This window comes from Tachypleus tridentatus, unplaced genomic scaffold (genome assembly GCF_004210375.1).
Source record: "Tachypleus tridentatus isolate NWPU-2018 unplaced genomic scaffold, ASM421037v1 tig00000628_pilon, whole genome shotgun sequence".
NCBI lineage: Eukaryota > Metazoa > Arthropoda > Merostomata > Xiphosura > Limulidae > Tachypleus > Tachypleus tridentatus.
This window is the reverse complement of record NW_027467796.1, coordinates 1-15,568: the sequence shown is the minus strand read 5'-3', so window position 1 is coordinate 15,568 and position 15,568 is coordinate 1. Positions and strand designations below refer to the sequence as shown.

Genomic DNA, 15,568 nt, shown 5'->3' with positions numbered 1-15,568 from the left:
CATACTAACAGTGTTTACAGTTTAGCCACAGATGGATCCACAGACATGGCTGACTCAAAACTGCATCCAGTGGTTGTATGATATCTTGACACTTTGCTTGGAAAAATTGTATGTTCTCTTTTAACAATGGTGGATTGGAAAGAAGTTTCAACAGGAGAGAATAGTTTTAAGATTTTGGACCACGAATTGACAAAGAAGAAAATTCCATGGGAAAACTGTCTTAGTTTTTCTTCAGACAATGCCTCAGTTTTGTCTGGTATAGGTAAATGTGTGATGGGACACATCTCAAGACAACAGCTGAGCATTTACTTCATGGGCTGTGCCTGTCACCTCATGAATATTGCTGCCCAGAAAGCTTCCAGAGAACTGCCCTGCCCAGTTTCTGATTTATTGATAGATATCGACTATTTTCTGGACAAAGGTGGTAGCAGAAAACAACATTTCAAAAAAGTTTCAAGGATTGTATGACAAAGAAACAAGAAAAATTCTACAACTTGTCAACACAAGATGGCTATCACTTGGGGTGTGCCTCAACAGAATATTGGACATATGGAAGCCATTGAAGAAGTATTTTCACTGTGAAAAGGAAAAACTAGATTCAAAAGGATCTAAACGTGCAGCTCAGTCAGACAGCAATACTTTAACAGTCAAGACACTCCCCCAGCCACACAGGGACACACTCTCCCAGCCACACAGGGACACACTCTCCCAGCCACACAGGGACACAGTCAAGACACTCTCAGCCACACAGGGACACAGTCAAGATATCCTCTCAGCCACACAGGAACACAGTCAAGACACCATCTCAGCTACACAGGGACACAAGACGTCTCCAAAAGCAAAGAAACATTTGATATAACTCAATATATGTTTAGGCAGTCTGACCTTGAACTAAAGAAGAGACAATCAATGAAAAAAGAGAAGAAAATGAAAGCTAGCAAGGAAGTAACCAAGAAAAGTTATGCGCATAACAAGTTAGATAAGTTAACAGTTTTCTTGGACAACAAAATGAACTTGTTATCTTGTCTTTTTCTTCAGTTTGCAATTCCTTTATTTGAGCAAGCCAATTTGATAGTGCAAAGAGAAGAACCTTGCATACACATTATGCATAGAACTCTGATTATACAAGTTAAAAATATACTTGTCAGATACATCAAGCCAGAATATCTTGAAGGCAACATCACTGAACTTGACTACAACAATGAATCCTTACACAAATCTGATGAGGCAGTTTCTGTTGGAAATGCTGCCAAGGAATACATTGTTAAATATGAAAAAGATCTGTACCTGATCAGCTTCTACACCAGTGTTAAAAAATACTATATTGCAGCTACAAATTACATGATGAAACATTTCCCTCTAACTGATGAACTTCTGATTCATGCAGAGACATTGGTCAGGCCTAGTAGCTGCAAATGATAAAGGGCTCTGTCTACAATCATTACACTGTCATTTGAAATAGTTGGCATTTCTGTTTTCTCTCACGAGTGAGTTTCCTTGTCATCACTGAATATTGTTGTAAGATGTTAGGGTTAGTACTAATGGTTTCAGGTTGTTATTCTACAGATTACATAACAATTACAATATTATTTTCAGATGTTAGGGTGAGTGCTAATGGTTTTAGGTTGTTATTGTACAGATGATAACATAATTACAATATAATATTGAGATGTTGGAATCACTACTAAGAGTTTCAGGTTGTTATAATGCAGGTGATGATGCTGCTAGAACAACTACTAGATTATACTGACATGTTGGGATCAGTTTTAACAGTTTCTGATATTGGAGCTGCGAGAGAAGCTAAAGATCCAAGTAAACTTGCTCTGGCCCAGTATATCTGTAAGTTCATCAAATCATTGGTTCATACTTTAGAGAAATTTATATGGTTGGATGTTCTAGTGTATTTGTTTGTAAAAACCATGTCATGATATATATAAGCTGGCAAGTTTGTGAAGTTTTCAGTGCCTTTTAAAATATGTTTATTAGATTTATAGTCGTGTGGATCAAAAAATTTAAAATGGATCAATTATCATACCTCCTTCAAGCATTTGACATTAACCTTGTTAGGCTTAGTAGTCCCTTAATGTTTTTATTGCTTGTGTAGATATTCCTTTGTTTATTGTTGTTGAATCTTTTCAAAAGTTATTTATGTGGAAATGGATGAATAAGAATTGATTATGTCTCTTTGAAGAAAGTGAAAAGAAAATTAGATATAAAGAAAAAGTAGAAACACCTCTACTTTAAGGTTTAGGTGGACAAATATTATATTAATTTATGAATTTGTGTGATTTGTTTGTGTTCTTTAGACAGAGTCTTATCAGCCCTCGGACTGGCTCTAACAACAAAGAGTGAATCATACAATGACCCTTATCTTAAGGCTATTTTTCGAATGAACAATCTTCATTACATCCAGAAAACCTTACAAAAGTAAGAAATTAGCTACATAATTTTGAATCCAAAATACCAGTTCACATAGAAAGTGTTTGTTTTTTAATATTTAATTCCCATTGTACTGTTTTCATTATGCAACAGCATGGAAACTTTTAGTCCAATATACCATTGTAATACTTTCACTGTGTGACAACGTGGAAACTTTTAGTGCAATTTACTATTGTAACATTTCATTGTGTAACAACATGAACACTTATAGTGCAACTTACCATTGTAATGTTTGAACTAATAAACAATATGTAAGCTGTTAGTACAATATCCTGTTGTTTTTTATCATTAACCAATTTGTGTTCTAAAGCATTGCACCTATCACTCCCATTATATTGTTTTGATTTGGTGTTTCATGGTCACTTTCTAGTATTCCTTTAAAAAGATTCAACTTTCATAAACTTTTTTTCCCTTGGTTTTGTAAATGTTTTAGAAGGAAAGAAAGTAAACATTATGAAATAATAATAAAAATATTCAATTTGTTGAAAGCACATATATAATATTGAAGGGAATCATTTCATCTAAGTTTGTGTGTTTCTCTTATGGTTTTAGAAGTCATTTTCACCTGCTTTACTGGTTCTGTTTACATTATTTTTTGACAGTTCTGGCCTTTTAGACATAGTACACCTGTATAATGATAATGTAGGAGAACATTACAATGATGAAATTAGAGACCAGAAAAGGATATATTCTCAAAGGTAAGATTTTGTTACTCAGCAGAAGCCTGTATGATCTGAGGAACAGCATTGTTGTTTCTCTGTGACTGAAACTCAATATAAAAGGTTATTATAGATATATTATATGCACATATATTTAAAGAAGTATAAGGAAAAATGACTGCTGTAAAGAAAACTGTGTAGGGCTAGCTACTAAGCTTGTAAAAAGGACATGAAACAGAATAGGGATTGAATTGAGCATGTCACTTGACCTGGCTAATCACACAGCAGACTGAGCTGTGTCAACTTTACATGCAGAATAACATCCTTACATTACTGGCTTCCACACTCTGTCTATTGAAAGCTCAGTGTTTGAACACAATCTCAGCTTTCATGACCATAACTTATCTTTTGTTAACCTTAGAATACTAGTTTTATGACTAATTTACAATTGAATAAAATTTCACGGTTGGAAATTCTATTTCTATTTGTTCTGCTTTTGAGGGAGCCAGTAATATAAGGATTATTATGCAGTTATTAGCCAGACCAAGTGATATGCCCATTCCAATCCTGTCTTTTTTTCAAGCTCAGTAGTCAGTCATCTGTACCTTTCTTTATTTAGTTTTTTCTTTTTAAATACTTGTTTAAGTTTTATTTATGAGGTAGTAAATGTTGATTACAAGTTGTATTTATGAGGTGGTATATGTTCATTACAAGTTGATTCTAAATCTTTATAAATTTTATATGGAATAATAATAATTAAATAGGAAGTCAAAATCATGATGACACTTTTGTTCTGTCAGATGATGATAAATTATAGTTACTGCTAGAAATAGGTTGGTGCTGATTCTGTTTAGGAAGAGAAATATGAAATCTCAGTTTGAATATTCACCAGATTTAAACTTTGAAACACTCTGGATAGCTGCCATATACATTAGAGATAGAGCAACTATGCCAGGTAGCTCTTCATGTTTAGCTTTTGATGACTCATAGAAAAGAAAATCCAGATAACTTTTGTATTGGTTTAGTATAGGTGGTGGAACCATCCTTACATAGAGTGCTAGTGCATTCTCTAATAATAAATCTGTCAAAGTGTTACTCATTGCATACAATATTTTAGACTAACAGTATCAGACCATATTACTCACTTTTTTTACAAAGAGTACTTCAGCATTGATTCTAAAATGAGTTGCAGAGCCTCTGGATGAGCTGTAACCTCTACAATTAATCTGTTATATAGTATGTATTTCCACCAACAAGATTGTTCCATATCCTATATAGTGTACTTTGAACACTTGGTGTATAGTAAAAGTTCATCCTATCCCTTGTAGTGTTTATTCATATTTTTTCTATGGGTGTTTTGTTTGAATAAAGGATCTTTTTGTGCTGCACTTAAATTTCAAATTCAATATGATTTTCAGTTAAAGCCTTTAAAAAGTTACTGTTTTTTCTTGTATTACTTTGATGTCTTTACATAATCAAACCACAAGATTCAGGACAAGTGTTCAATAGGCTGTGATAGAGTATAATTGAAAAAAGTATTATACATCACCCTTGCATAGAGCTTAGACAAAATACAATAATCAATCTATATTTGATCAAAAGAATTTTAAAGAAAAATTAAGAAATTAAAAAAAATCAAAATGATAACATTCTTGTATCCATGTTCCAGATTCAGCTCATTGTATCTTACTGAATAACATTCTTGTATCCACATTCCTGATTCAGCTCATTGTATCTCACTAATTAACATTCTTGTATCTATGTTCCTGATTCAGCTCTTATCTTATTGAATAAGATACAATAAGGTGAAAACAAACATTTAAATAAGATACAAATGCATAAGGTATTAATGTTATAGTAAAACCATTCTGGATATATAAATCAGCAAAATGAGCACTAACTAATGTTAATGAAGCTGGTTTCAGGAGAACAGTCTTTGTAACCCAAAAACACCAAGCTTTTGAAAATACTATTACTGTGATAACCTTGTATATTTGGTGGATAGGTGACAGACCAACCAATTTCAAATATTTTGTATCTGCAAATAAACTTTGCTTAGCACCCGTATAAGCACGTATACATATATCACTTGAAATCAAGCTATTTGATACTATGTTTGTAAGCACATCAAAGCTTTATTTAACCCTTTTGCAAGGGGTCAGTGGTCAAAGGCCATATCACGTTTTCTGACTTGCATTGAAAATTTTATTGAACTACTGTTTTATGACTATGTCAATAAGTTTGGAATCAAATTGTAGATTAATTCAAGCTTTAATATTATATACGAGTTAAATTTTTAATTTAAAAAGTAAATATTAAAAGAAACATCTAAATATAGATTTTAGCGAGTCATGTGGTATGTTCAATACAGCACTAATTACAATTAGATGTTTGTGACATCAAAATATTAAGTCTATAGTTTGGTATAAATTAGGAACTCAAATTACTAATATTAACAAGCTAGAATATAAAATAAGAACCTCGTATCTTTTTATTTTGATGAGATATAACTTGTATACTGAATCATACCTAGTGGGCCTGTTCAACTCTTTTCACTTTTTGAAATGGTACCTTATATACTCTACTATAGTATATAACGTGAATAACTAAACAACATTTTAGAATGTTGCTTTAGTGGGTTTCTCAGCTGTTTTAATCAGTGAAAAGTCTACCACTTTCAATCCAAGTTTTGAAGGACATAGGTTGTGTCTTTAGTCTGAAGTTTTGTAGTTTTTAAAATCTAAATAAATCTTAGTTACTAAACTTAATAAATTATAGTGGAATTGTATGGTATCAGTGTAGTTATTTATGATTTTCTTTTATTGAACTGCATATACAAAAACCTAAAAAAATTGATATCCTCCATGTGTGAAATTTTAAAAGACTCAGCAACCACAAAGTATAAAAGTCATAGTGAGAAGAGAAATTGTTTATTACTTCTTGATTTATTGTTCTATATTTTAAGAAAAATAAGTTTATTAATTTATTTCTAAATAGTAATAATTTAAACGTGACTGTATATTACAAAATACAAGTCCACTAAAACATATCCAAGACAAGGAAAACTAAAGGTAAGTTTTATGTTACTGGTTATATGACCTGAGTGCACATGCACCACATCAATGCAGGCTATGTAATGTAAGCTAGGCATGACTGGAAAGTCAGTATTATAAAAGATAAATAAATATATATCACAATAATGGACATAAGCTGCTCAGACTAAACATTTGTGTTATGATGTGTAGTTCTAGCATGAAAAAATCATAATTTATACTTATTTTCTAATCTTTTTGTGATACTTATTAGGTTGGTTAAGTGACAAATCTCACATTCTTAGAATATACCAAATAACATAAAGTTTTACTGAAAACAAACATTTGAAATATATTTCGGAGTTTTTAGAGATTATACAATTAATATTTCAGATTTTTAAATCAAAACATGAAATTGCTTTGCATTCAGACTATTTTCACAAACAAATCCTTAGTAAAAATATTGCATTAAAAATTTGTGAATTATTTGCTAAACGTTTATCAAATTTTGTGATGTCGCACATGCTGTGTCAAGTTATAGTGTAAATACTCAATATGTACAAATGTGTAGACGAATTTGTGTATATTATATCTAACCCATAGGGAAAGGGTTAAGTAGATGAATCCTTTAACCCTTTTTCCTTTACAACAAAATACCAGATTTAATTCAACACTGTATTGAACTACTTTTATTTATGTTATACCAATTAATATGGTGTAAACAATCAGCTAATAATACATATAATAATAGTGTACAGGTTTTTAGTTCTTAATTCTGTAAGGAAATATTTTTAAAGTTTCTGAATTTTCCCTAGTGGTGAAATGTGACAATTTTCCATAGCCACCTTGTCTTCTGTAAATTTTACACAACGTTTTGAAAAAGTGAGAAATTAAATGTAGATTACTCAATATACAGTTGTCATTTCTCAGGCAAACCATAGTTTTTATAGTCTTCAATTTTGTTTTGTTTGTTACAGAGCTATCAATAGAAAAGCAGATCCTTTCTGTTATATCTACCAGTCACATCCTCTCTTTCAGGATATGTTAATAGTTCTGTATTACATTTAATTACCAGTGAGCATCAAAAGTCAAGGTCTTCATCTATCAAGTGATATATCATATGATGTTATGTTATGAATAGATGATAGTTTCACTCAGAAGATGAACAACTTTCTCATGAGAAACTTAATGACTAGATTGGATGAATTTCTAAAGGCTCTTGTTGCATAGTTAGAAAGCACAAGAAAAATTGTTAGAGAAGTTGTCCACTTTTGTACTTTATCAGTCTGTTCTTTGGTGCATTGCTTACATTAGTATAAAAAAGTAGGCTTAAATGTCCTTGATAATCAACAGCAAAGTATAGGGTTGGGCCAGTAATTTTTATTAATTGTAATAAAAGTAACTAAAATGTAAAAATACGAACATATATACGTAAAAACTGCTGGTTTGGTTTGAGAAAATTTTTATGTAGAGGAGCGAACAACGTTTCGACCTTCTTTGGTCATCATCATTTGATGTCTTTGGTCATAAATTAGATGTATTTCTTTCTTCTTTTTTTGGTGGTTACAAGGTAAATCAAATTAACCAATCCTGTTTTGAGTTAGGGTAGAAAACATAAGAAATAACATATAAAGTTTACTTTTAAAAAAATGTATTTAGGATGTTTTAAAGAATACACAAAATAGATTTGAGATAAGAAAAGTATTTTTAATTTTAACATGAAAATTACTTTGCACACAAACTATTCAGTACAAATGCTTAATACGTTTGTGGACAAATATTTATTTTATTAAAAACACTTCGCTAAAACATATGATTTTTTTTGTATGTGAATGCTTTATAATGTTAACTGAAAGTCTGCCAAATTTTGTAAAGATATACACAATAGATTGAAAGTGAGCAGTATTACATCTATAAAAATGTTACATGGTTGGTCAAATTGACTGAGCCCATGTTGAGAAAGTGGTTTGTTCTATCTTACATTCTTAATCATATAATCAGGACTCATTGCCTCATTCATAATTCACTAGCTCCTGTTGAGTCTTCTTTAAATTTGACCAACTCTTTAAACAGCCTGCTTATACTTTGACCTCTTCTCCTCCTATTAAGGATTGGGGAACTTCACTTTTGTCCTTTACTACTGCTGGTAATTCAAGTATCTGACACATTTTATCTTAGTCCACTAGTTCTCGAGCAACCTTGTTACCTCAAGAATGTTTTACCTCTTTTTGCACCCAATCTTCATGTACTTGTAGATTTATTTGTTTTTCAACCTTAGATAAACTCTTAGTTTCAACATTCTTTATAACCTCTAGATTCACTTTCTGTGACTTATAGTCAGAAATCTTCCTTTATTCTAAGAGTCCAAATCTCTTTGAGTTCATTTCTTCTGTTGTCCAAATCTCTTCTTCACGCTTGCGAATCGAATTTTCTACATTCAATCTTTTTTTCTTTTAGTCTGTTCATCTGTATTTTTTGCTTGTTTTACTTTTAAGCAATCTTTTTATTTCCTTTTTTTTCTGAATTTTTGCATCATGAATCCAATACCTCAACAGGAAAAAATCACACCCTGTCTGTTCTACTGGCATCATTGTTTCTCAGTAGCTGCCCAGCTAATTTAGTTTAATTGTTTCTGGGATTTCTTTGTTTAGGATACATTTCCATCTCAAGTTCAACTCCATTAATCTTATCTTTTTGTCCCCCTTCTTTCAAGAAGATTTTGTAAAATACTGCAGCCAATTCTGTTCCTTGTCTTGTGTTTATTTCCTGTTGTGACTCTCATAACAGCCTAGCCATCACGAAGCTCAAGAACCCTCGCAGCATCCACTAGCTAATTCCTGTGAGTACTAGGCTTTTACACTTTTCACCTCACCATGGTAAAGTATGGTGTTGAACATCATTATTCCTGTTTTTTGGCCTTCAAAGAAGTGGTCTTGCCACACCAAAGTTCTCAAGCTGTTAGAAATTAAACAGGCATGTCCCTATCTTCCTTCGTGTTTTATATTTCTTATGTTTATCAACAGCGAGTTAGCTTGTTTTCAAGATTTCTGCTTTCTCACTTTAAAATTCCTCTTTTGAGCCCATTACTACAGCAGCTGGTTGTTAGCCTGCCATATGCTTGGTGCTTTTAAATTATTAGTGGATGAACTGTTTCACAAAGACTTAAGTCCTTCCAACAAAAATACTTCTTACATCTCCCCCTGGTATTTTAGTGGTTATTTGTTTCCACTATGGATATCCTCTTTTTGATGCATTTGCAACTTTTCTCAACACTATGCTTCCACTTTTTTTTGTCACCTTCTTTAGCTAACTCAGTTGTGGTTTCCATTCTTTTAGTGATCAACAAGTCATTTTTCCATCTTGTAAGTTCTTACTTCAATGTTAGACATCCATCTTTCATCTTCATGTGTTTTTTTAAATTGTCCTTGAAAAGTTGCCTATGTTCATGTTCACTCTTGTTGGCCATGAGCCATTGTGGTTTTTCAATGCAAGTGTATTTTTGAATCATATTATTTCCCTTGTTTTATTTTATCTGGTTTTTTAAAGTAGTCCATTTATGCAATCAATGGATTCAGAGCACCTTTTATACCTCGTGTTTGGCTTTTTTTTTTCTCCAGTTCCTCTTTCAGATTAGAACCTTTGTTGTGAGGGCCCTCAGAAATTCTCTTTGGCTACCTGCTCATATTTCTCATAAGATATATTTTCTCTTTTTCTCCTTGTAGGAAATGTCAATCTGATATTTTTACTGTAAACACTTTCTGGATCTTTTTTCACAGAACAGGTTGGTTTATGTTCCAGACCTCCTCTTCCTCTCCATTATTTCAGTTGCCTGGAATGGTGATTGGATATTCTCTACAGTCTGTACATTGTTGAGACCTACATCGTATCATTTGTGGACAGTATGATTTTACTCCACTTCAGCTGTGTTTAGAGACAGTAAAGTCTTCGTACTATAAGACTTCTGTACTTCTTGTGATTTGTTATGTCGACTCACCTGTTTTTGGTACTTCTTTTTGGTGACATTCTTCTTATTAACACCCATTAAGTTCATCAATTCACATATCTCTTGCTTCTAACCTCTGATGTTCCCTGGATGAAATGCTGCTGGCAAGGATGAGGATGGCTCCAGACACCTTTGTGTTCCATTAAATAATTACTTCACATTGTCCAACCTTCCAACAGGACCATAACAAAAGTACTTACAAAGATACAATAACCTTGTGATACTTTACTGGAACTAATTCTATCTAAAGATACACATAGGGGATAATAAAATACAAATTCCTTCCACCATAATTCTTCCCCACTGCCAGCTACTATGGAGAATTCTCCTTCATGTAGTGTAATCCATCCTGTACGAGTCCAAGTTAGTCCTCTTCATTGATTGGAAGAATAACAAGGGGGTGAACCTGACACAGTAGTAGAGGCCACTGAAACACTAAGAACTGGACTATTCCCAGTGGTTGCAACCAGCATAATGGGTCTTTATACAAGCCTGAAAGGAGTCATACCTGTATATTCTTGTATTTGTACTGTTTAACTTGACATGTTGTCCTAGTTAAAGCTACCAGAGGAATTGCCTTGTTATCCTAGCCATGCTACCAGAGGCACAACTTCCATATTTCAACCACTTTAGTAACAATAATTTAAAAACCAAGCTCTTGTGACACAATCTTTCTGATCAACCAGTAATACTGAGCAAAGGTATTCTCTGCTTGAGACACCAAGTGATGCTTACACTTCAGTGGGAGATGCATGCTATGTTTCTTTTTCTGTCACAATATTCCTAGAAAGTTATTTAATTTTTCACTGCCCTCTATTTTCTTACTGTATTCAGTAGAGAGGTGAATAAACCCAAAGTTAACATTTTCCCTAATTGTTAAATGTATTTCAGATACCTACTCACCATAATCCACTTTTCATTCCCACTTCACAAATGCCTATTTACCTCCCAAGGAATGAGCTTTAGGTACTTATAAGATACTTGGATGATGTGTTACTGTCCTGTTGGTAGAATCTAGTACGTACTGCATCATAGTTTATAATATTACCCAAAGAGGGGAGAGTTCATCTAAAGCAAGAAAACTCAGCATCAGTGACAAAGCATAAGCTATTTATCAGATGAACTTACTATTTCTTGATTCATCATAATGCAACACAAGAACTATTTCATTTGATAAGACCTACATGGCCAAATAATAAATAGTATTTACATCTTCTAACTTAAACATAGATACAGTGATTAAAACTTTGGATATCCTGAAACAGTATATAAAACTTCATTAATAGATATCAAATCAGTTTCTCTCATGTTAAACTTCTCATGCATATAATAATAATTTTATACACAACTAGCAAAATACATTAATGTTTCTAATGGGTTACTGTTGTTAATATTAAACAAATGTTAAGTTTCAAGATAAATATTTAATTAATAAAATGAATGTATTGTTTTTACAGCTGGAGTCGAGTCTTACATTACGTTATGGAAGTTGACCGCCCAATTTCTCAACAAAGAGGATCTAATGGTCATTCAAGTTTAAAAGTAAGAACATACTTTCATTACTTGATAAAGTACATAATTCAACATCTTTATATGATGACTGTTGTGTCTAGGTTTAAATTATTGTACCATTCTATGTTCTCAGTATAACTTATTGTATTCCATGATGACAAGAAACCTACTTGAAGTAAAAATGTATCTCAAGACTGCAGGCATGGGTTTTAAATATTTTAGTAAAACAACTCAAACCAAAATTAAACCAATATGAAGGAACACTCTTATACCAATACAAATTAATAACCTAACATATACTGCAATAATCCCCTACAATCGTGTACCCATTTACACACTTGTCCCTAGAAGGTCGAAATGTTGTTCTCTACTTTATTTTAATAAAAGTTTTAATACCCATACCAGCCATCTTGAGATACAAATTATTGCATTGTTGCATTTTCTCACAATAAATTATTGTAGTGTTGGACTTTTTTTAGTATAACTTTGTAATTTTGTATTTTCTGGGTATTAAGATTGCATTGTTGCATTTTCTAGAGATACATTAACAACAGCAAGTGTTTGTACCCTTGCATCGTGAGTAGTTTTTCCTCATAACTTAACAAGTATCAAGATTAGGATAATGAAAGTACAGTATATTATAAATATTATACTAACACACATCTACATAAATTTTTATGTAAGTTGAACGATAAATAAACTGTTTATAAACAAATAACCAAACATAGGAGGGGCAGAAAGTGTTCATGCATCTACTTTAATGGTCAGTTGTGTAGCCTTTTAGGTGATTGATTGGTGAAATCTCTCATTATAGCCCTCCATGATCACTCGACAGTACTCGACTGGTATTTTCTTCCATTCTTCTTTACAGAAGGCTTCCAACTCTTGCAAGATTTTCAGATGATGATGATGAACCCTGGTCTTCAACTCATGCTCAACGTTTTCAATTTGGTTGAGATCAGGTGACTGCAATGGCCACTCCAGAATGCTTATATGGTTCCTTTGCAACTGAGATTGCACATATTTTGATGTGTGCTTAGGGTCATTGTCATGCTGGAAGATCCAACGACACCCAAGCCGCAAGCTCCGAGCATCATTCTTGTTATGAATGCCTAATATATCAGCATACTCTTCTGTTTTCATGATTCCGTTGGACGCCGGTGAAGGCTGCCTACACCAGAAGAGCTGAAGGAACCCCATAGCATGATCGAGCCACCTCCGTGTTTAACTGTAGGGACGGTGTTCTCTGGAAGATTTCATTCCCCCTTCTTACGGAAAATATAGCGAACATCATTGTGACCGAAAAGCTCGATTTTTAGTCTCGTCTGACCAAAGAATACTCTTCCAGTAGGTAAAGGGTTTATCTACATGCTTTCTTGCATACCTCAATTGTGCTTCTAAATGAACGGGCTTTAAACATGGAGTTCTACGAGGACAGTATGTTTTGAACCCAAAAGAGCGTAACATGCTCGTAACTGTAGAGGTGCTTACTTCAACCCCAGTTTCCCTTACCAGTTTCTCTATGTCATTACATGTTAAATGAGGGTTCCTACTAACTTCTTTGAGAACCTTCATCTTGGTTCTCTCTGGAATCTTGGTGGGCATCTGGAACGAGGGAGGTTAGCAGTTGATCCTGTAAGCTTAAACTTGGCAATTATGCTTTGAACAGTAGATTTCGGCACATAAATTTGTGTAGCAATACTGGAAAGACACACAGGAGACTTGTATTTTACAATAATTCGATTTTTTAAATCACTGGACAGTTGTTTCCTGTTCGCCATGACGATCAAACAGATAATGACAGAGACGGCGCTAAATTGCCAGAAGTACATTTTTTGCTTGCTAAATTCAAATAATTATGAACCCAGTGTCTAGTTCTGGAATGGTATAATGTTGTTTATTCACCAAACTAAACATTTTTACGGAAATATCAGTTTTTTCACACGTTCTGAAATGTACAAACACTTTCTGCTCCTACTATTTTTGGTTATTTGTTTATAAACAGTTTGTCATTTAATTTATATCAAAATTTATGTAGATGTGTGTTAGTACAATTATAATATATTGTACTTTTATTAGCTTACTCGTGATACTTTTAAGTTATGAGCAAAAAAACCACTTGGGACGCAGGGGTATGAACAATGTCATTACAGTAAATATTACATTGTTGCATTTTCTCACAATAAATTATTTTAGTGTTAGACTGTCTTGGTATAACTTTGTGTAATGTTATATTTTCTGGATGCAAAGATTGTATTGTTCGATTTTTCACAATAGATTATTATAGTGTTGGATTTTCTTGGTATAACTTACTGTAGTGTTCTCTTTTCTTGGTATCAAAATTGCATTGTTGCATTTGTCACAATAAATTATTGTGATGTTGGACTCTCTTGGTATAAATTACTGTAGTGTTGTTTTTTCTATGTATGAAAATAGAATTGTAGCATTTTCTTGGATGTTATTAGTTTGAATTATTGTAATGTTGGATGTTCTTACAGTAACTATAAACCTTCTTATTAAGATAAAGTAAATTATTTAGGATGCTTGAAGAATGTTTGTAAACATTTTAAATGTTATTGAATCATGTATGCTAGTGAGTTTGAATTATCCTGTCACCCTGGTTATCCTTTACTGCATGTGACACAAAATTTTAGTGTTTTACATTCAAAAATTTTTAAACTACTTTTTGCTTATGTTATATGAATTAGTATAGCATAATGTCTAAGCTTATAATCCATATTGTAATAACTACTTAATTCTACAAGGCCATATTTTAAAAAAAAATATTGAATTTCCTGTAATGGTGACATGACATATTTTGTCTTAACATCTTGTCTTCTCTATTTTATCTACCATCCTTTGAAAAAATATGAAATTAAAAATAAATTGCTCTCTGTAAAATTGTCATTGTTCAAATAAACTACATGTATTATAATCTTCAACTTGTTTGGTTACAGAGCTATCAAATAGAAAATCAGAACCTTCCTGCCACACCCACCTGTAACATTGTTTCATTTATAATTCATTAATAGTTTACTCTTATGTATAACTGTATATTCCCCTTAACCAATAGAAACTTAAGGTTTCATCTATCAAATCATATGTTGCATAACATTATGTTCTGAATAGTTAAATGCCAATTTCACTGAGTGTATGAACATTGTTCCCTTGAGAAATTTAATGACTAGCCTTAGATTAATTTGTAATGATTCTTGTCACAGAGTTAGAGAGCCAGAAAGATTTTGAAAGTAACGAATTTGTTTAATTTTGCATGTTATTAGTTTATATTGTTTAGAGCATTATTTAATTAAATAAAAATGCTATGGGTATTATAAAAAAAAAAAAAAATTAGGGTTAACTCTCTTCAATAACCAAGAGGAAGAAAATAAAATTAGATAAGTATTTTTGTTTTTCATGTTTATTTTTATGTTTAAGTGTAAAAGCAACTAAAATATAAAAATAGGGATATTTTAGGTTAGTTAAGATTAGATTAAGTAATATAGATAATAATAAAAATGTTTCACCAAGCACCCACGTGAGCTGCTTGTGCTTCTTGACATAACTCGTGGGTAACATAATTTGATATTATAACATTAGCTGCGTGTGTCCCAAATCATTTACAACTTACACTAACATGGACAGTACTTAGTCATGGTTCAAAGGGTAATAAAAAGGTAATCAAATGATAAAATTTAATTATAAATAGATGTATATTATTATGAATTTAGTGCTACCTAGGATTTTTTTGGTGGTTACGAGGATGGTTGAAGTAACTGATCCTGTTTGAATTAGGTTAGAGAAAATAACAAACATTATCAAATTTTACTGAAAAAATAGCATTTGAAATGTATTTAGGAGGTTTTAGGACTGCACAGAAGAAGTTTGAGATTTTTCAGATAATGAAAAGTGTTTTGAAGTTTAAC

The 15,568-nt window shown here is 32.2% G+C and overlaps 1 protein-coding gene across 2 annotated transcripts in view; it reads left to right on the top strand.

Annotated features, from left to right (window-relative positions):
* The window catches only part of LOC143243667 (exocyst complex component 7-like), a 59,397-nt gene extending 46,833 nt beyond the window's left edge, over positions 1-12,564 (top strand). For both annotated transcript variants that reach the window (XM_076487298.1, XM_076487297.1), the window contains 5 exons: positions 1,713-1,839; positions 2,307-2,427; positions 3,042-3,137; positions 11,591-11,675; positions 12,517-12,564. In XM_076487298.1, the coding sequence (XP_076343413.1) occupies positions 1,713-1,839; positions 2,307-2,427; positions 3,042-3,137; positions 11,591-11,675; positions 12,517-12,549 (462 nt within the window). In that variant the 3' untranslated portion in view covers positions 12,550-12,564. The remainder of the gene's footprint in view (positions 1-1,712; positions 1,840-2,306; positions 2,428-3,041; positions 3,138-11,590; positions 11,676-12,516) is intronic.
* The last annotated feature ends 3,004 nt before the right edge of the window (positions 12,565-15,568 follow it).